This window comes from Pelophylax lessonae, assembly GCF_965119305.1.
Source record: "Pelophylax lessonae genome assembly, chromosome: 6".
Classification (NCBI taxonomy): Eukaryota; Metazoa; Chordata; class Amphibia; order Anura; family Ranidae; genus Pelophylax; species Pelophylax lessonae.
In genome coordinates, this window is record NC_138773.1 from 137,821,730 (window position 1) to 137,843,826 (window position 22,097).

At 47.2% G+C, this 22,097-nt stretch overlaps 1 protein-coding gene across 2 annotated transcripts in view; it reads left to right on the forward strand.

Moving 5' to 3' along the window:
- The window catches only part of GSPT1 (G1 to S phase transition 1), a 673,262-nt gene that overhangs the window by 115,429 nt on the left and 535,736 nt on the right, over positions 1-22,097 (forward strand). For both annotated transcript variants that reach the window (XM_082261298.1, XM_082261299.1), the window contains one exon: positions 1,316-1,357. In XM_082261298.1, coding sequence (XP_082117424.1) covers positions 1,316-1,357 — 42 coding nt within the window. The remainder of the gene's footprint in view (positions 1-1,315; positions 1,358-22,097) is intronic.

Genomic DNA, 22,097 nt, shown 5'->3' on the forward strand with positions numbered 1-22,097 from the left:
AGTGGTGGTTTTCAGAAGTGGGCAGTGACTGGTCATTTGTCACCTGCCCATTGGTTAACAGTTAGTCGCATCATTGCAATTGGGATTGTTTTATAATGTGATGTGGGATTTGCTGTAAACCATATAATATGAATCATATTTTTGGGGATTTGGTGATTTCTGCTTTTATAACATTCCAATATTTTGTTCCAAGATTGTTTCCTGCTGGTAGTGTCATTATTAGTATCTGTATTCATTTCCTGTAGGAAAACTCTTTATTTCATCTTTCCATAATCTTTGTGCAATATTTTTTTTAATTACAAGAAATTCATATGGATATATCATGCTAGTTGTAGTTTATAGCGTCATTGAACATTATGATTTGGTGGGTGAGCCATCTCTATTGATGAATTATTCTTGTGATGCATTATCCCCTACATATAACAAAATTCAATATATGGTGATAACTGGATACATGCGCGCGCACACACACAGATATATTCATATACGCACATGTACATATATACCCATACACATATATACCTACATATATTATACATTTTAGTCACCATTTCTTTTGAAGAGGCTTATTTGTTTAGCTGAGTCAATACTGGGTGTCTCAGGAAGAGATAGTTTCACCCTAGAACAATGGGGACAGTCTACTGCATTGTCCCTTTTTTGTTGATGAAGTTCTTCTTCAAACTTTAAGCTCCCAGCTGTTATCACATCTCTTTGTATAAAACCTTGAAAAATGGGGACGTTTTTGTATGGCCAATTGTCTCTGACTAGTTACACAAGCCTGTCCTAATTTGCACTGTTTAAGGGTTGGTCAACACTATTGTGTGTGTGGCCAGTTTTTCTGCACAGAGGTTGTGTCAGGCTGAGGTCAATGTATGTATCGCAAATATATTTCATCATTTAAAATTTCATATAGCGATAACCTGACAAAACATAACCAACTTGTGGAGCAACACTCCACAGCGACCTTCACCTTTTAGACACTGGCGAAAAAAACTGAGGCGGTACTTGTATGGGAGGGGTTATATAGGGGGTCATCAATTCTGATTGGTTGCCGGTGTCTTTCACCTATAGGTGGCCTATATAACCATATGTTATGAATATGGCTCTGTCCTGTGATGTACTAAAGTACGTTTTTGGTGAGCACTGTGCAACCCCAAATGCTCCAGCAGGGGGCGAGGGGTGGTGAGAACTTGTCAATTTGCCCTGATTTCCCTTTTGTGGTGTGCTTGAAGCTGTTGTGAAATAGACTAATGGAATAAAACCCATATGTTGGTATATGTATTTGACACTGTCAAATGATTTTGATTTCTTCTAGGTTCCAATGCTGCTACAGGCATGGAGATTTCTGAACCTGTTGGTAAGTAATTACATGGCTAGTACAATACAACTGTTTGTATTTTGTGTGTGTGTTCTAGGGATAGACTGTAGTAATTTTAGACTGACTATAAAAAGTGTGCATATTTCAGAATGGGAAAGGTTGATGATATAACCAGTAAAACGGCCCCTTCCAGCCCAGCCTTCCTTAGAGTACAATTTTGAATCTACATGGCTGAAAACTGTTGTCTAAACAGTTGCTGCATCCAGTCAGATGCAGATTCTGATCAGGTATTACAGATGGCAGGGGCATTCCTTCATACGAGACATTCGTTTATCTGTGATGTGTAGCCTGGGTGGTGGAATCTTATTCTGTTTATGGCCATGGTTTAAGGAGTAGTGTGTGTATGCATCTATGCCTTGGATAGCATACTGGGAAAGTCAAATGTTTATCCTAACACACAGAATCCTGGACTACTCAATGGGAAATATAAATCTTGCCCCTCTGACTAGGGTCCGTTTAGACAGGATCCAATTAACCTACCAGTATGTCTTGGGAGTGTGGGAGGAAACCCATGCAAGTTCAAATCAGCTAGTGCTGTGGTTGGGATTCCAACAGACAACCCTAGTAAAGCCAGGCAGTAAGTGCTAACCACTTAGCCACTTTGTTCCCCTTGGAAACAACTGTTTAACAAATGTATGCATGCCTTAAACAAAGGTATTCATATTAAAAACAAATTCTACCCAAACTTTTTTTCTAGAAGTAGATAATGCTGCTCAACTGAAAGCCGTATTGGCTGCGTTAGTTTTGTTTTTCTTTACTGTATTTTCACGTGGTGATCTGGCCCAGAAAGTCTATCCTGATTGTCACCAGTTTAATTCCCTGGCTTATCTGGCCTGTTAGCTGAACATACTTCCTCCTCTTTATCAATAATTTTCTACAATAATGTCTTGACTTCATGGGCAGATTTTCAGGTCTTAAAGGAGGCTTTTTTTACCAGGGGGTCACAAGCCTGCCTTCTCAGTCTCCTTTCTGTGTTGGTACTTGGATTTGCACCTTGGGAGGAGAATGTGTCCTGTGGAGGTGGTAGATGAGGAAGATTGCCCTCTCCTTCAGAGGTATCTGATCAGAATGAGATGCCTTTGGCTGAAATATCCATATATAAGGATAACCCTAGCGCTGTTATTGATGTTGTGCACTCTTGCTTGGCATTAGAGCAGACTGAGGCTTCCCAGCGAAATGTATCTACTATGGAATCCCTGAAAAAGCCAAAACCTTTAATAGTCAGCTCTCTTGTGGGATCTGTTGTATTCAGTGACTGGCCTCATCAGTATATTTTTACTCTCCTACTCTAAATGTTTTGCACAGTAATATCTTACAGTATCTTGCAAAAGTGGAATGTCCCAGTAATAGACCCTGACATCTCTTGTCTGAACATGGCCCCTGCAGAAGATAATCCGAAGTAAAAAACTCAGTGGATAAGAGGCTAGAGGTCCTCCTTAACCACTTGCCGACTGCCTAACGACGATTTACGTCGGCAGTCAGCCCCTCACAGGCAAAGTGACGTAGATCTACGTCGCTAGCCTGTGAGGGTTTAGGGAGCGAGCGCCCCCGCGCGGTCACGGGCCCCCCCGCGCCTGTGACCGGCGGACCCGATGTCCGCCGGTCACTCTGCGATCGCCGCTGCAGAGGGAGAAAGTCAGGCGGCTAGTGTAAACAAGCCGCCTGTCATTCTCCCCTGTGTAGAAACAATGATCACACGGTTCTACTATGTAGGACCGTTGATCATTGTTCCTACAGCCCAAGCCACAGCCAATCACAGTTAGAATCACGCCCCTAGGGACACACACAGCCCCTCCCTCTCAAAAAAAGTTAACCCCTTCACTGCCAGTGTAATTTTACAGTAACAGTGCATATGTATAGCCCTGATTACTGTAGAAATGTCACTGTTAACCCCAAAAGTGTCAAAAATGTCAGTCAAGGGTCCGATTTGTCCGCCCCAATGTCGCAGTCCCGCAAAAAAAATCGCAGATCGCCGCCATTACGCATTAAAAAAAAAAACAAAAACAAAAATGACAAAAATCTTTCCCTTTGTTAGTAAATGCGATAACTTTTGTGCAAACCAATCAAAATACGCATAAAACAAATTGGCCGAAAATGTTAAATTTAGATTTTTACATTTTTTTTTTGGGGAATTTCATATAAAAAAATGTGAAAAATATTGCAAAATTGACGCTCTTTTTTTGTTGGCACATGATCAAAAAATCGCACAGGTGATCAAATACCACCAAAAGAAAGCTCTGTTTGTGGGGGGAAAAAAGGACGACAAATTCGTTTAGGTACAGCGTCGCACGACCGCGCAATTGTCCGTTAAAGTTAAGCAGTGCCGAATCGCAAAATACCCCCTGGTCAGGAAGGGGGTAAAATCCTCCGGGGCTTAAGTGGTTAAAGTGATAGTAAATAGCTTCAAAGTGTTACCCGGACCTCCTCTTCAGGGGGCACACACCAGAGATCTTGGGGCCTCCTATTCTCCGTGTGCCCCCATAGCAAGCCACTTATTATGGGGTCACACACGTGTGTGTTTTGCTCCCGAGCTGTGTGTCTATGGAGCTGGGCTCCATAGACGCAGCGAGGATTGTCCCCAGCCTCTGCTTCCTCCTTAGCATTTAATTGACAGCAGCAGGAGCTGCTGGGGTCCCTGTGTGAAAAAGAAGAGATACAGCTCTGCAGTGGATCAATTGAGTTATAGAAAGATGAGGGAACACAACAAGCTGTTAAATTACCTTAATTCAGGGAGTGCATTAAGGTAAAAATGCTTGGCCCTAGACTTACCCCTCTTCCTGACCAGGCCATTTTTTTGCGAAACAAGATTGCGTTATTTTAACTGACAATTGTGCAGTCGTTTGAAACTGTACCCAAATAAAATGTCATTTTTTTTGCCCACAAATAGAGCTTTTATTTGGTAATATTTGAGCACCCCTGTGGTTTTTATTTTTTGTGCTATAAAGACTGACCATTTTGAAAAAAAAAAAATATATATTTTTTTACTTTCTGCTTTTAATAACATCCAATGAAAAAAAAGTAAAAAAAAAAATCTGATTTCTCCTTTATTCATTGACAGACGCACCGCCATATTCTTCTTGACCATTGAGTTATGCTGCCCCCTACAGGAGTAGGACACAAGGCAGGAAAAATCTTTACCACGCCTATGGGGCAGTCCCTGCAGGCATACACCCACTCACCTCTGCTAAAGGATTCAGTTTGTTTCTGCCTAGTTTAGGAGTAGGACCTAGTTCCCAGCTGGGACTTCGGTCTTAGCTTGCTTTATTTATTTTTTTTTATTTTAAAGGGAACCTTTGTTAAAAATTTGTCTATCGTTCATGGACACACAGCCTCATTTCCATGAGCTGCATGGGTTATGCTCCTCCCATCAGGAGTATATTTGAATGTACACCCCCTAGGGACTGTCCCTCCAGGCATAACCCCCCCCCCCCCCCCCCATTGCCACAGCCCAGCACATCAGTTTGTTTCTGCCTAGAGGAGTAGGACCTAGGTTTCCTGCTGGGACTCCGGTCTCAGTTTATTTCTTTTAAGAATATTTTACTTTTATTTCTCTTTACTCGCTAGCTAGTGTTCAGGGAAGAATTCTCCTGGTGATCTACAAGCAACGATGCCGACTAGGGTTTCGCACTGGATAATCTAGATCCTTATGGTCCCCCCCCCCCCCCCAGTCTGGCCTACGAGCGTGAGCAGGTTATAGTTCTGACCTAGGCCTAGCCACGACAGTCCCCCTTTTCCGGAGGGGGACAAGCCTGTGAGCGGATGCCTCGCTGGGACGCGAGAACCTGGAACGCACTGAGTCGCAGTGTACCCCTTGGCTGGCAGCACCCCACTTTGGGTGGGAGGCAGTCTGCCTGGAACGGAGCCCACCTGTTCCATGGTATGGTGAGTAAATGTGCCCCCCCTTTTGCCCTGCTGGCCTTGGGGGGGGGGGGATGTGGGCCCTCTTCTTGGGATACTGGGATTTGTGCCTCCCAAAAGATCCCTGCCTGGTCTGTGTCCTATCTCTCCCCCCCTCCCACCTTCCTGTCCCTGCGGTGGCTTTGTGTCTGAAGCACCCTGTGGGGGGGGGGGGTTGACATGGTACCTTGGGCTTGCTGGTCCCTGTTGTGGTTCCTGGGGCCTTCATGTGTCGGTCCCTAGCCTCATGGTTCACTGTGGGTGCCGCCATCTTAAGTTTGGGCAATGTGAATTTTTCCCCGTAGACTTGTATAGGGCTGCCATTGTCCCTGTAGCTTCCTATTGATATGTTAGGGCATCCATCTTTGTGTAGCCCTTGTACTATGCTGGGCAGTGTGACCTTCCTCAGGCAACATCACTTCCTTCCTGTCCATTTGTTTCCTGCTACTGGCCGAGGTCACTTCCTGTCTTTTTACATACTGCTTGAAGAATCAGGACGACTGTTTGTCTGAAGTACTTGGGGTCCCTGCGGGCATTTTCCTGCTCTTTTTAATTTAAAGAGGTTCCTTGCAGATCGGTGGTGGATACCGCGATCGGCTCTATTAAAGAGACAGTACTCTGTTTTTTGCAAATTGCAATATGATGTCCCAAACTGTGCAATCACCCTCAGACCCACTCTGTGCAACTCCCGGACAGTCCAGATCGCATTCGCTGGCCGCCATTTCAGCAGCCCTGAAAAGCCTGGCGACTAAAGTTGTCAAGTTTAGTCATGAAAAACATTGATAACTGAAAACGGCAGCTGCCTTTTCCAACTATGGAGGTTTACTCTGATTCAGAGGCTGATGGGGTCGCCCTGGACGCCCCCCCCCCCCCTATGCCCCTTTACCTGAGGGGTTACTGTCCTCGCAGTCAGATGGTGAAGAGGACCTGTCCTCTTTAGCTGCAGCGTGGGAACGCGTATTAGTGGAAGCCCTGATTATTTCAGTATGGGATACCTTAAAATTGGCTGAGCCCACACTGGTAGGCTTTAGGCTCTCAGAAGTCTCCAAAAGCTGACAAGGTTTTCCCGTCTGTACACTTTTCACAATATTGTGAATGACCAATGGTGGCACGTTAAGCACATGTTCGTGGTGTCAAAACGCTTTAAATACCGGTATCCTTTTGCTGAAAAGGTCTCAAACTGTTGCCAGGTGCTGCCTTAGGTGGACCATCCGGTTTCCAGATTAAACAAATCTACCCTTGTGCCTGTGGAGGATTTCCCAGTTTTTACGGATCCAGTGGACAGGCGGATAGAATCTCTTTCCAGCCATCTTCACGTGCTGGCAGGTTCCATTTTGAAACCGGTGTTTGGGTCTGTTAGTCTCACAGATGGTGAGGGAATGGATTAGGGGTTTGCGGGAGCCTTTGTACCCCGAGCTGTTGGACCAGGTGATCCAGGCTCTGGTGTTCCTGTGTGATGCTTCTATGGATGCGTCTCCCCTGGTGGCCAGGGTTTTGGCCGTGGGCATTGTTTTAAAAGGCATGGTTTAGACGAAGAGCTGGTCGGCTGACCAAGCTTCTAAGAAAGCCCTAGCTGATCTCTTTCTGGGAGAACGGTTGTTTGGTGACTCATTGGATGAGTTGATCAAGGGCCTGACTGGCGGGAAGAGTACTCTTCTTCCTCAATCCTCCAAGTGTAAGACACCCCGTACTAAGCAGGGTCCCCCTTTTTCTGCTCATAAACGTTTTTTTTTTTTTTTGTGCCTCCGGAGCACAAGAAAAAGGTAAGCCGTTCAGAAGTTCTGGGGGAACTAAGAAGCCTTGGGGTAAGCCAAAGATCAGTCAGTCCGGTGCTGCAGACAAGTCTTCTTCAGCATGAAGGGGCGTCCTCAACCGTCTCAGGGTTGGGGGGGAACGTCTGTGCATCTTTCAGGAACCCTGGACTTCCTTCATTCAGGACAATTGGGTTCGCAAACTGACTTGCTCCGGGTATAAAATAGAATTCTGGTCCTAGCCAGGGGGCAGGTTCTTTCAGTCGAATCTTCACCTGTATCCGGAGTGTTTGAACGATCTGCAGAAGGCTGGGCGAGAAGGTGTGATTGCCTGTTCTTCTGCAGGAACGCGCTCAATGTTTCTATTTAAACCTTTTCACCATGGCCAGAAAGAAGGGCAAAGTGCGTCCAATCCTGGACTTCAAGGCACTGAACCGCTTTGTGCAGGGTGCAGAAGTTTTGAAATGAGTCCATTCGGTCGGTGGTGGCATCATTGAATTCCTCCGTTTTGATTGGCAGAGAATAACTTTCAATTTGTGGCATTACCCTTTGGTCTCCCCTTGGCTCCCCTAGTTTTCCTAGCCCCTAGTTTTCCTAGCCCCTAGTTTTCCTAGCCCCTAGTTTTCCTAGCCCCTAGTTTTCCTAGCCCCTAGTTTTCCTAGCCCCTAGTTTTCCTAGCCCCTAGTTTTCCTAGCCCCTAGTTTTCCTAGCCCCTAGTTTTCCTAGCCCCTAGTTTTCCTAGCCCCTAGTTTTCCTAGCCCCTAGTTTTCCTAGCCCCTAGTTTTCCTAGCCCCTAGTTTTCCTAGCCCCTAGTTTTCCTAGCCCCTAGTTTTCCTAGCCCCGTTACCTCGACAAGGTATCGCCATTGTTGGATATCTGGACGATCTCCTGTTTTGCGAGTAGTCTCCCATTTGGATCTGCTGGACAAAGTCTCCATCCCCATTCAGACCCTTCAGGAATTCGGGTGTACGATCAATTTCCAAAAATCTGCCCTGACACCCTTCCGTGCAGGTCACTTATCTGGGGCTGATTCTCGACTCTGCTCTGGCGAGGATCTTCCTTCCCTCTGACTAGCTTTAGACATTGCAACGGGCGGTTCGGTTTCTGATGGAGACCGATCAGTCCTCGTTGCGGGTTTGCATGAGGGCCCTGGGTCTGATGATCTCACACGAGTTGCAGAAAGATTCTGGCAAAATGGAACAGAGATCCTCGGTCCTTGGACCTTAAGTCTCGGTTGCACCATCTCACAAAGTCGGCTCTCTTGGTGGCTCCAGTCACCTGTCCTGTGTCAAATCAAGTCCTTCCTGCTGGTGTTTTGGACGGTGGTCACCATGGATGCTTTGGTGGAGTGCTGGGGAAGCTGTGTGCCCAGGGAACTTGGACGACAGAAGAGTCTTCCTTGCCGATCAATATTCTGGAGCTGAGAGCGATCAAGCTCTGCCTGCTTCACAGGACGAGTCAGCTACGTAGCTCTCCGGTTCAGGTTCAGTCAGACAATGCCACGGCCATGGCTTACATCAATCACCAAGGGGGCACCAGGAGTGCCCTGGCGGCGAAGGAGGTGGCCGAGATTCTGTTGTGGGCAGAACACAATGTTCCGGCTCTCTCCGTGGTCCACATCCAGGGTGTGGGGAATTGGCAAGCGGATTACCTGAGTGGTCAGGTTTTGGATCAAGGGGAATGCCCCCCCCCCCCCCCATCCAAGTGGGTTTCATCTCCTGTGTGCCCGGTGGGGGATCTGGATCTGTTTGCGTCTCGTCTCAATAGGAAAGTTCAGAGGTTTGTGGCCAGGTCTCGGGATCCTCTGGCCTTTTTAAAGAACTGGTAAAAATTGTCGTGGATCCTCCATGGCATCTTCCTCTGCGGGAAGATCTGTCTCAAGGACCGATCTTCCATCCTGCTTTAGTCGCTGGCTTTTACGGCTTGGCTGTTGAAAGCAAGGTGTTTAGGGATAGAGGTCTCTCTGGTTCAGTGATTCCTACCCTTTTGAAGGCCAGGAAGTCGACATCTAGGAAGATCTATCGCACGTGGAAATCGTACATTTCATGGTGTGAATCGCTGCAGCTGCACCCTCCTCTTGTTCTCTATAGCTAGGGTTTTGGCCTTTTTACAAAAGGGGGTTGAGCAGCGCCTGGCGTTGCGCACTATCAAGGGCCTGGTGTCGGGCTTGGCTTTTTACTTCAATGTCCGTTGGCTGCTAATAGTTTGTCGTACTTGCAAGGGGTGCGTCATCTGGCTCCTCCGCTGAGATCCCCGTTACCGCCGTGGGATCCAAATTTTGGTTTTGTCTGTTCTTCAAAAGCCTCCTTTCGAGAATATTAGGCAGATTTCTCTGCTTTCCTTGTCGCAGAAAGTTGCCTTCCTAGTGGCTATCACTTCTGCACGCAGAAGTTCACCTTTTCTGTTACGTCCTCTGACAGTCGCAGCCCGTTCAGTAATCCTTCACGAGTGGGTAATGCGCTTCTCTGCAAGAGTAGGCTAGGCATTGAAAAGGTTGACCACAAAAATGTTTACACACGACACATCTCTAGGGGGTTGTCCCTCAGCCATTACCCATCAGCCACTAGGTGCTGCTCTTCATTTTTAGGCTGCCTAGCATAGGAGTAGGACCTAGGTTTACCTGCTGGGACCTATGTCTGTTTTTTTGTCTTTTTCTTTAAAAAAAAATCTTTTTTCTTTATTTCTTTCCTCTCTCACTATCGCTAGTTAGGGGTATTTCTGGAAGGACTACAAGCGACAGAGCTGGGCCTCGCACTGGATAATATAGATCCTTACGGTGTCTTCCAACGAACGTCGCAGGTCATTGGTACGCCCAGGCCTCGCCTCGACAGTGCCTCTGAGGATGGGGACGAGCCTGCTGAGAACCACATCTTCGCCGGGATGTCTCAACTTGGCGCCTGTGTGTTGCTAGCATCCCTTCCTGGCTGACGGCACCCCCACTCGGGGTGGGAGGTGTTCTGTATCGAAACGGAGCCCGTGATCCGTGGTATGGTGAGTGACGCTACCCCCTCTGTCCCCGGGTACTGTTGTCTGTGGGGGTGTTATGCGGGCCCACTCCTAGGGGAAGGCAGAAAATTGCGGTCTCTAGTGTCCCCCCTCCCTGGCCATTTTAGGCGGTCCCTACCTCCCTACCCCCGCACACTGCATGGATGGATTGCGGGGGGGGGGGGGGGGCGGGCATGTTACATGTCTGCGGTGGCCGGTTTCCCTGGGTTTGCACTGACTTGGTGCCAGATGGTCCGCCATTTTGGGTGAGGGCAGGCTATCTGGCTTCCTTGTGTGGGCAGCAGCCATTTTCTGCCTTATGCGCCGGTTCGGGCGCCATCTTTGTTGTTGGTGGCCGCCTACTGTGGTGGCGGCCATTTTGCGAGTGCTTCCTCCCCATTTATTTTCTATAGGCATCCATTACATTGTGGCTCAGGGCATAGATCGGCCTCTAGTGCATGGGGTCTCTTCATTTTCACTTCTCCATTCACTGCAGCAGCGTGTGTGAGAACAAGTACACTGACACTGTGTGGCTGATTTTTGGTTGTTTTTCTGGCATTTCCCTGCAAAACTGTACTTTGTTTTGCTATAGCTGTTTTAAAGGGGTCTCCATTGGCGGTGTGGACCGCGGGAACCACCAATTTTTTAAAGGGCCAGTGTCCTAAAAATGTTTTTAATTGCAAATGGGAGTCCCTGGATAGCAAATTCCCCACAGACCTGGTTGGTGCTTCAGGAACCCCTGAATCCTCTGCCATTGCCTCCTTATATGCTGCACTTACGACCGCTGCGTCCTCGGTTGATCTGAACGCACTGCTCCAAAACGGTTGATGCCCTCAGTCTTCTTGACTCAAAGCCTGATTTCGTTGCCACGGACGAGGCACATATATTTGGTATCGGGCTCCCTCCTCAAACCTGTGTTTGCTTCGGTGATGTTTTCTCAAGCGGTCGCGGAATGGTTTAAGGTGCTTAGGTGCACCTTGTGGACGGAGTCGGTTTCTCCTACTACCCTTGACCTGGTGGGTCAAATGGCCCAGGCCGTGATGTACCTATTTGATGTGGCCTTGGACGAGGCTCCTTTGGTCGCAAGGTTGTCTGCGGTTGGGGTCGCAATCTGGCGCTCTATTTGGCCGTAAAGTTGGTCGGCTGACCACACTTCCAAAAAGGCTTTCTTTTGTCCCTTATGTGGGTAATCGACTTTTTGGGGATACCTTAGATGAATTGAACAGAGGTCTTACGAGTGGTAAGAGTACCCTTTTGCCCCAAAAGTCTAAGGGAAATTTATTTCAAGGCTCATCGTGGGTCCTTTCGTGCCTCAGGGGCCCAGGAAAAAGATAAATCCTTCAAGGCCACAGGCGGTCACAAGCAGCCATGGTCCGGGAAGCCCAAGGCCGGTCAGTCCGGTGCGACAGCCCAGTCTTCCTCCTAAAGGGACACCCTCACCCGTTTCAGGGGTGGTGGGACTTCTGCGTTATTCAGGAACCCTGGTTGTCCAAAATTCGGGTCAGGTGGGTTCACAAACTGATTCGTTCAGGGTACAAGATCGAATTTCGATCTTGCCCTGCAGACAGGTTCTTTCCATCAAATCTGTCTGGCTCCCGATCGTTTAAAAGATCCTCAAGGGGGCGGTGCAAGATTTTCTTGCAAGAGGTGTTATTGTGCCGGTCCCTCAGCGGGACAAGTTTCACGGGTTCTATTCCAACCTGTTCACGGTGCCCAGAAAAGAGGGAATAGTGCGTCCAATTCTGGACCTCAAGTCTCTGAACCGCCTTGTGCAGGTGCAGAAGTTCCAGATGGAATCCATCCGGTCGGTGGTGGCATCTTGAGTCCAGGGGTTTTTCTGGCTTCCATCGACTTAAAGGCTGCGTATCTGCACATCCGTATCTACGAAGGTCATCAGCAGTATCTCTGCTTCACATTGGCCACAATTTGTGGCATTACCCTTCGGTCTCGCTTCGGCTCCCAGGGTATTCACCAAGGTTTTGGCTCCAGTGCTAACTTTGCTGCGCATCAGGGGGATTGCGGTCCTCTGTAATTGGGACGACCTCCTGTTGAGGGCGAGCTCGTATGCCTCTCTGGCGAGCAATCGGACGGTCAAGGTTCAGACGCTCTGAGTTCGGGTGGACCATCAACTTTCAGAACTCGGCACTGACTCCGTCAGTTTGTTTCGGTTACCTGGGGATGGTCCTGGACTCCGCTCAAGCAAAGGTTTTTCTCTCGAAGGAGAAACTTCGGACTCTGCAGGGCGAGATCAGGTCCCTCAGGGACAACGATCTCTCCTCTCTACGGACCGGCATGTGGTCTTTGGGTCTGATGGTTTCGGCCTTCAAAGCCATCCCGTTAGCTCAGTTTCACACGAGAACTCTGCAAGCAGAGATTCTTGCCAGGTGGGACAGAAAGCCTCAGTCTTTTGACAGGAGGATATCGTTGAGCCTCCTCACGAGGATGGACCTTTCGTGGTGGCTGCGGTCACCCGCTCTAAAACGAGGCAAATCCTTTCTGCCTCTACTGTGGACATTGGTTACCATGGATGCCAGCCTGTCGGGTTGGGGTGGAGTTCTGGACACACTTTGTGCCCAGGGGACGTGGTCGGCGGAGGATTCCTCACGATAAACTTGAAGATCCAAGCAATCAAGCTCTGCTTGTTCCATTGGGCGACTCGGCTACAGATTCGCCCGGTTCGTATTCAGGCGGACAACGCCACGCCGGTGGCTTATCAAGGGGGCTCCAAGAGTGCCCGGGAGGCCAAGGAAGTGGCCGAAATCCTGTCTTGGGCCGAGGACGCACTTCCAGCGATTTCAGCGGTTAACATTCCGGGAATGGGAAAACTGCCAGTCCTTGGACCAGGAGGAATGGTCCCTGCATCCGGAGGTATTTCGCCTCCTATGTGCCCTGGAGGGGGACACCGGACTTGGATCTGTTCGCGTCCCGTCTCAACAAAACGGTGGGAAGGTTCGTGGCCAGAACCCGCGATCCTCTGGCGGACGCCATAGACGCGTTGGTGGTGCCCTGGCACCAGTATCTGCTGATTTATGCCTTCTCTCCGATTCAACTGCTGTCCAGGTTCCTCCGCTGGTTGCAGGTAATTCTGGTGGCCCCAGACTGGCCTCGTCGGTCTTGGTACGCAGTCCTCCTGCAGATTGTCGAGCCTCCCTGTCGGCGATCAAAGGTCAGTTGTCGACCTTAGCCATTTTCTGTCAGCGTCCCTTGGCTACTAATTCCTTGATTCACACCTTTATTCAAGGGGTGCGTCATCTGGCTCCCCCGAGGAAGGCTCCTTTGCCTCCGTGGGACCTGAATTTGGTTTTGTCCATTTTACAACGGCCTCCCTTTTGAGAACATCAGATAAATAGCTTTGCCTGTAAGTTGCTTTTCTGGTGGCTATCACTTCTACTTGCAGAGTGTTGGTATTGGTGGCTCTGTCTTGCCGCTCTCCTTATCTGGTTGTTCATAGGGATAAAGTGGTCTTGCGACCCAGTCAGTCTTTTCTACCCAAGGTGGTGTCTGCTTTCCACCTCAACGAAGAAATTGTTCTACCTTCACTTTGTGCGACTCCCACGCATCCCAAGGAATTTGCCTTGCATTCTTTGGATGTGGTCCGGGCAGTCAGGGTTTACCTGTCTGCCACGGAGTCTTTTAGGAAGTCTGATTCCCTGTTTGTCCTTCCCGAGGGGCCTCGGAAGGGTTTGACTGTGTCCGCTGCAACCATTTCTAAATGGATCAGACAGACTATTGTTCAGGCCTATTCAATCAAGAAATCAGGTTTCTCCTTTCCCTGTGAGGGCTCATTCTACTAGAGCTGTCAGTGGCTCTTGTGCGGTTCACCATCATACTTTCTGTGGCTCAGGTGTGCAAAGTGGCGACCTGGTCGTCTGTGCAAACTTTAACAAAATTTTACAAAATTGATATGGCATCCTCGGATACTTTCCTTTTGGCTGCAAGGTTTTGAGCGCAGCGGTTGTTTGAAGAGACATGTTTTTATGTCTATTAGGAAAACTGAACTACCCAACTAGTGCCATCATCCAAAGTAATATAGAAAATGGGAGTTTGTGGGGAATCATGGGCTGGAAAACCAAGACCCAAATTGGTTCATCCCAAAAACAGAAGACTGGACTTTCTAAGGCACATCATGAAATGAATCATAGCGACTCACAAATTCTCTTAAAACATAATTTTATTACAAAATAGAGTTACAGTAAAATTATTTGAGAGGACAAAGTGTCTAGACAAAACATGTATGACGTGTGAAGACAGTGGTTTTGTTTAAAAACGAATAACCCAAGACTATTCTCCTAACGAGAATGGGAAAATAGTGTGGATTATTATAAATTCACAGTTATTTGAAATCACATCATAAGATACATAGTCACATCTGATATTTGGGTCTACGCGTTTCGCAGCGTGCTTCTTCAGGACCGTATTTATACAACAGAAGTTTCTTAAAGTAAACAGAACATTCATTAGTATCAAGATAGCAAACATAGCAAAATAACATTCATGCTGAAGTCTATATGCTGTGTAGGGAACACGCCTGTACTAGGGTGTAGCCAACGTCTCCCAGGCGAGCATAGTGGACACCGAAAAAAATAAGGGTCTATGGCAAGATTGATGAAAAAGTGAGTAAATGAATAACTGTCAGTGGGCATGGATCGACATTATAATTTGCCTTCTACAGATAAAGATGGTTTATTTAGATATAAAGAGTGAAAGATTACCCTGGCTTGTACATATATAGTATAGACCCTTTTAGGCTAAGCCCTTAACCATGTAAAAATATACAGGTGGGGTAGACTCCGGATTGGTAAATCCTGGGGTCAAATCAAGCCCTATATAGTAGAACAAAAGAATGATAATCACCAAGACATGTTCATTATTTGCCATCATATAGAGCAGAAGCTATATACAGGCATACCCCACTTTTAAGTACACAATGGGACCAGAGCATGTATGTAAAACGAAAATTTTCTTAAAGTGGAGTTTCACCCTAAATTTATACTTACCTCCATCTTCTCGCTCCGGGTCACCTGAAAAACAAATGGATAATCACTTTTTTTTTTTTTTTTACTTACCTCGTAGAGAAGAAAATATACTTGCCTTACTTCCTTCTTCCTTCCCTCGGCGGCCACGGCCCGTCACTTCCTGGCTTTGCAATGATTCCTGGGAGCTGAACGTCATCGCTCCCAGGAATCATTGCGCCTGCACCGGCCCCGACATCAGTTCCGGGGCGGGCGCGTCATTCCCTTCTAAACCGCTTCTGGGCATGCCCAAAAGCTGTGGAGGGATGACGCGTGCACCGGAAGTGACGGCGGGACCGGTGCAGTGCATCGTGGGACCGAAGAAGACGGAAGAGGACGCAGAAGAGGGTCGCGCTGGCTTCAAGCTGCCCACACCTGAGATGGCAGCGCTGGACAATACTTTTTCAAGGTAAGTATTTGTCCTAAAAGGTAAGTGCAACCCGGGACAGATCAGAGGCTAGCCATTGTGGAATGTACTTGCCTTGACTGTCCCGGGGGTATTTTTATTAAAAAACTATTCCCAGGGTGGAACTCCCGCTTTAAAGTGAAGCAATACCTTTTTTCATTTCTCAATGCATGTAAATACACTAACTCCATAGGAAATCTTGGTCAGCTTGACATGGCATTGCACCCAAATCATGTGACAAGGACACCAAGCTTGGGGAGCATGTTAAGGGGATCCAGGATCATGACATAGTAGATTACCTTGGCAAGCTGGCCAGCCACAAAAAAGATATTTTGTAGTCCTGGGTCCCCTCTCTGTGCTCCAAATTTGGTATCCCTGTCACTTATGGTTTGGGAGCAGTGCCATGTCAAGTTGACCAAGATATCCTATAGACGCCAATGTTAAAAACCGGGAGTAGTGTCATGCCAAGCTGAACAAGCTGTGTCCTTACTCGCGATAGTACTTAAAGTGAGTGTACTTAAAGCGGGGTATGCCTGTATTCATATGAGAGTACCTCGAGATTTCTGAGATTGTAATATGGTGGAAAACGGGACAAGTTGTATATTGTATATCCTCCAGAACGGGGGAAGAGTGGAATAATATGTCTGGATAAGAGGATAAATCATATATTTTATAGGTGTTCCACCAAATCTTATACAACAATGGATAGACAAAAAGGAAGAACATTACCTTTTCAAGATAGTTGATGGCCGAATAAGGGTATATTTAGGTAATTTAACTCTTAAGGTAAAGCCAACCAGCCTAAAGGGAATATGTTTTTTTATTATAAATATATATATTGTGTTCTCTTTTATCTAAAAACCATGTTGTATATGTATTTGCAAGTATAAAGAGCAACTTACATCATCCTAGTAAATCGCCCAGGTTATGGGTTGGCGATATTTGTTTGAATCATATTCATGGAGAGACTGATTGATTCCACTCAAAAAACAGCAATAGTCCCCCAAAGATTTTTTGGAAATCAAAACTGAAGGTATTCAGGCTGTAAGCACTGTTTTTCCGTTAGTAAAGTTAAAAAGTAAAATAAAGTCTCGAGGGAATCTGCCAGAAAAATACCTGATATGTTTGGTGTTTGCCGCATGTCCCGCCGCCATATTGATGGTCGGCGAGACTGACCCTTAAATAGAGCGCCCTCCACACCGCCAATCCGGAGCCGGGGGTCGAGGGGAGGAGACTCCTCCCTGAGCGACGTCATGACAGACGCCGCTACGTCCGTGCTCCCGTTTCGACGGTGCGCACGCCTCAAGGAACTCGTCACTAAAACCGGAAGTGACGAGAACCAGGAAGTGACCGGTCATCGGCGCATCCTAGATTTTATTTTACTTTTTAACATTACTAACGGACAAATATTGTGCTTACAGCCTGAATACCTTCAGTTTTGATTTCCAAAAAATCTTTGGGGGACTATTGCTGTTTTTTGAGTGGAATCAATCAGTCTCCATGAATATGATTCAAACAAATATCGCTAACCCATAACCTGGGCGATTTACTAGGATGATGTAAGTTGCTCTTTATACTTACAAATACATATACAACATGTTTTTAGATAAAGGAGAACACAATATATATATTTAAATAAAAAAAAAATATATATTCCCTTTAGGCTGGTTGGCTTTACCTTAAGAGTTAAATTACCTAAATATACCCTTATTCGGCCATCAACTATCTTGAAAAGGTAATGGTCTCCCTTTTTGTCTATCCATTGTTGTATAAGATTTCGTGGATCACCTATAAAATATGATTTATCCTCTTATCCAGACATATTATTCCACTCTTCCCCCGTTCTGGATGATATACAATATACAACTTGTCCCGTTTTCCACCATATTACAATCTCAGAAATCTCAAGGTAATCTCATATATAAATATATAGCTTCTGCTCTATATAAAGGTAAATAATGAACATGTCTTTTCTTCTTCTACTATATAGGGCTTGATTTGACCCCAGGATTTACCAATCCGGAGTCTACCCCACCTGTATATTTTTACATGGTTAAGGGCTTAGTCTAAAAAGGTCTATACTATATACGTACAAGCCAATGTAATCTTTCACTCTTTATATCTAAATAAACCATCTTTATCTGTAGAAGGCAAATTATAATGTCAATCCATGCCCACTGACAGTTATTCATTTACTCACTTTTTCATCAATCTTGCCATAGACCCTTATTTTTTTTGGCGTCCTCTATGCTCGCCTGGGAGACGTTGGCTACACCCTAGTACAGGTGTGTTCCCTACACAGCATATAGACTTCAGCATAAATGTTATTTTGCTATGTTTGCTATCTTGATACTAATGAATGTTCTGTTTACTTTAAGAAACTTCTGTTATATAAATACGGTCCTGAAGAAGCACGCTGCGAAAAGCGTAGACCCAAGTATCAGACGTGACTATGTATCTTATGATGTTATTTCAAATAACTTTGTGAATTTTTAATAACCCACACTATTTTCCCATTCTCGTTAGGAGACCATATGGGTTAAAATAGTCTTGGGTTATTTGTTTTTAAACAAAACCACTGTCTTTACACATGTCATACATGTTTTGTCTAGACACTTTGTCCTCTCAAATAATTTTGCTGTAACTCTATTTTGTAATAAAATTATGTTTTAAGAGAATTTGTGAGTCGCTATGATTCATTTCATGATGTGCCTTAGAAATTCCAGTCTGTTTTTGTGATGAACCAATTTGGGTCTTGGTTTTCCAGCCCATGATTCCCCACAAACTCCCATTTTCTATGTTTTTATGTCTTTCTGGGGTGTTTTTTTTTTTTTTTCTTGGTTAGCTCCTGTTGAGCTTCTATTTGCCTTGTTGGCTCAGTTTTTTTTCCTCTGGCCTGGTTGCCACTTTGCCTTTTCTGTAGGTTGCATCTTCCCACCCCTCACACCTGTTCTGCTTTGGGACGTCCCACTTGTGAAGGCTTTTGAACGGCTGCGACTGTCAGTGGACGTAAGAGAAAATTAAATTTTTGTAAGAACTTGCCGTAAAACTCTTTTGAGTCATCTGACAGTCGCGGCCCCCACCCCTCTGGTTTTCTTTTTTTGGGGTTGATGCCTTCCGAGAACAGTACTAAGTGTGTCTGGGTAATGTCTGAGGGACGGCCCCCTAGAGGTGTGTCTCAGTGTAAAAGTTTTTGCTAATCCTTTCACTGCCTAGCTTACTCCTGCAGAGGGTGCCGTTAGCCACTCGTGAAGGCTTATGAACGGGCTGGGACTGTCAGAGGACTCAGAAAAGTTTTCTGGTAAGTTCTTCCAAAAACTCCAATTTTTTTTTTTTTGTTATTCTCTTCTGGGTCTTTTACCTGGGAGAGATGCTTTTTTGGTTGAGCTCCATGTTGCCTGGATGGCTAGGTTTAGCCTCTTGGAGTTGATGGTACTGTCTGGTTGCGTTTTTCTCACCGCTCATGCCTATACTGCTTTGGGACATCCCACTCAGCTCATGAAGATGAGGCTGCGTTTGTCGATGGACGATAGAGAAAATAGGATTTTTGTAAGATCAGAGAAATATTTTACGGTAAGATGTCCATCAACAGACGCAGCACTCGCCCCTCTGTATGGGGATGTTTCTTTTGTCTTCACTGCTTGCAACTAAACTGATGTGCTTGGCTGTGGCAGTGGGGGTTATGCCTGGAGGGACAGCCTCGTGGGCGTGTACATGTTTAAAGTTTTGTACTAACGTACTGCCTAGACTACTCCTGCAGGTGGCAGCATAACCCACTCAGCTCATGGAGATGAGGCTGCATTGGTCGATGGACATCGGAGAAAAAGATTTTATGGTAAGATCTTACAAAAATCGTATTTCTCTTACATCTTGACAGTCGCAGCCCGTCCAGTATTCCTTCACCATTGGGTAATGCGCACTCTGCAGGAGCAGGCTAGGTAGCGAAAAGGTTAACAAGCAAAGCTTTACAACAAGACACACCTCTTGGGGGCTGTCCCTCAGACATTGCCCATCAGCCACTTGGTGCCGCTCTCCAGTTTCTTGCTGCCTACCTCAGGAGTAGGAATAGGGTACCCTGCTGGGAGGCCCTTGTCAGTTTATTTTCTTTAAAAATGTTTTTATTTTATTTTTTCACTTACTATTGCTAGTTAGGGGGATCCTCTGGAGGACTACAAGCGACAGCAGAGCTGGGCCTCGCATAGGATAATCTAGATCCTTACAGTGTACCAGCCTGCCAGCGAGCGTGCACAGGTTATTGGTACGCCCAGGCCTCGCCACGACAGTGCCCCTGTGGATGGGGACGAGCCTGTGGAGAGCTTCTCTTCGCCGGGAATGTCTCCACTTCGGAACGCCCTGTGTTGCAAGCGTCCCTTAATGGCTGACAGCACCACCACTCAGGGTGGCAGGTGTTCGTATCGGAACAGAGCCTGCGGTCCGTGGTATGGTGAGTGCTACTTCCCCCTGTGTCCCTGGGACAGTCGCTGTGGGGGAGTCATGTGGGCCCACTCCTAGGGGAGGGCAGAAATTATGGTCTCTAGTGTCCCCCCCCCCCCCCCTCCCAGACGATTTGGATGGCCCCTACCTCTCTGGCCCTTTGGGGGCGCTCTGCGGTGAACACTGCCTTGTGGGGGGTTTATTACCTTATCCTGGGGGTGTCTCTGAGGGATCCCCGCGGGGGCCAGCTCCTGGGTATGCTGACTTTTGAAGCCGTTCAAATAGTCCGCCATTTTGGGTGAGGGCAGTTTCACTGGCTTACCTGTGTGGGCAGCAGCTATTTTACTAGGCATTTGGCGCCGGTTCGGGCGCCATCTTAACTGCGTTGGCCATTTTGCGAGTGCTTTGTTCACATTAACTGTGGCTCAGGGCGCTACATCGGCCTCTAGTGATTGAGGTCACTTCCTTCTGCTGCAGCAGCTCGTGAGAGGGTCAGTTACAATGTGACACTGTGGGGCTGTTTTTTTCAGGCATTTCACCCTAAAACTGTGCTTTTACTGTTTTCTACATCCTTTAAAAAGGGACTCCGGCGGCGGTGCGGATTTGCGGTGAGGACCGCAAAAATCGCTGATTTAAAGGGCCAATGTCCAAAATTTTTTTTTTTTTATTCAAAAAATGGAGTACTAGGATAGCTATTTCACCACAGACCTGGTTGTTGCTTCGGGAACTCCGAAAACAACGTCCATGGCCTTCTTATCTGTTACAATGGCGACTTTGGAGTCAAAAGTTTGATCTGCTGATGTCTGAACGTACTGTTCTAAAATGGCTGATGCCCTCCCAGTCTTCTGACTCAGAGCCTGTTTTTGTTGCCGCGGACAATGCCCCCTCTGGGGGTCCCTGTCCTTGCATTCCAAAGGGGAGGAGGGGGAGTCCTCCGCTGCGGCGCGGGACCGCGCTGTAGTTTATGCACTTACTCTGTCAAGGAGACTTTGAATATTGATGATGTGCACTCCCAGTCAGTTAAACTGGTTTCCTTCGGGTCCCGAAAAGCCCAGAAGTCGGGTCAGGTTTTCGTCTGCCCCTGGGAGTCTCACGAAACCGTGAACGTACAGTGGCGTCGCATCAAGCATTTGCTGGTTTTGCATGAGCGGTTTCAACACTGTTGCCCCTTTGCGGACCTGGTCAACGTTGGACGGCGCTGCCTAAGGTGGATCACACTGTGTCCAGATTGAAATACTCCATGTTGTTGCCCGTGATGGATTCCCCGGTGTTCAGTGACCCGGCAAGTAGGCGCGTGGAAACGCTTTCCCGCCTCTTGTATTTGGTGGCGGGCTCTCTGCTCCTACCTATGTTCGCTTCTGTGATGGTTTCACGAATGGTCACTGAATGGTTCAAGGTGCTTGGGCGCACCTTAGTGGCAGAGTCGGTCCCTCTGACTGTTCTTGACCTGGTGGATCAAATAACCCGGGCCGTGATGTATCTATGTGATGCGGCTCCTTTGGTCCCAAGGTTATCTGCAGTTGGGGTTGCAATCCGCCACATTCTTTGGCTAAACAGCTGGTCGGCTGACCACGCTTCCAAGCAGACTGTGTCTGATGTCCCTTGTCTGGGAGATCGACCTTTTGGGGATACCTTGGATGTATCGATCAGGGTCTTAGGGGAGTTAAGAGTGCCTTTTCCCCCCAAACCTCTAAAGGTAAATCACCCTGAGCTAGGTGGGGTCTTCCCTTCAGGGCTCATTGTGGGTCCTTTTTTCGTGCCTCGGGCACAGGAGAAAGGTAAATCCTTCAAGGTCTGGGAAGCCCAAGGCCGGTTGGTCCAGTGCGGCGGCCCAGTCCTCCTCTGCCTGAAGGTACGCCCTCACCAGTTTAAGGGGTGGGGGGATGTCTGTGTTGATATCGGGAACCCCGGTTGTCCCAAATTTTGGACAGGTGGGTTCACAAACTGATTTGCTCAGGGTACTAAGATTGAGTTTTGATCTCGCCCCGAAGACAGCTTCTCCATCAAATTTCCCTCTGTCTCCCGATCGTTTGAGGGATCTAGTGGGGGCTGTGGAAAATCTTCTTGCCCAAGGAGTTATACCGGTCCCTCAGCGGGATTGGTTTCACTGGTTTTATTCCAACCTGTTCACGGTGCCCAGAAAAGGGGGCAAAAGTGCGTCCGATTCTGGATCTTAAGTCTCTGATCCGCTTTGTGGGTACAGAGGTTCCGGATGGAATCCATCCGGTCGGTGG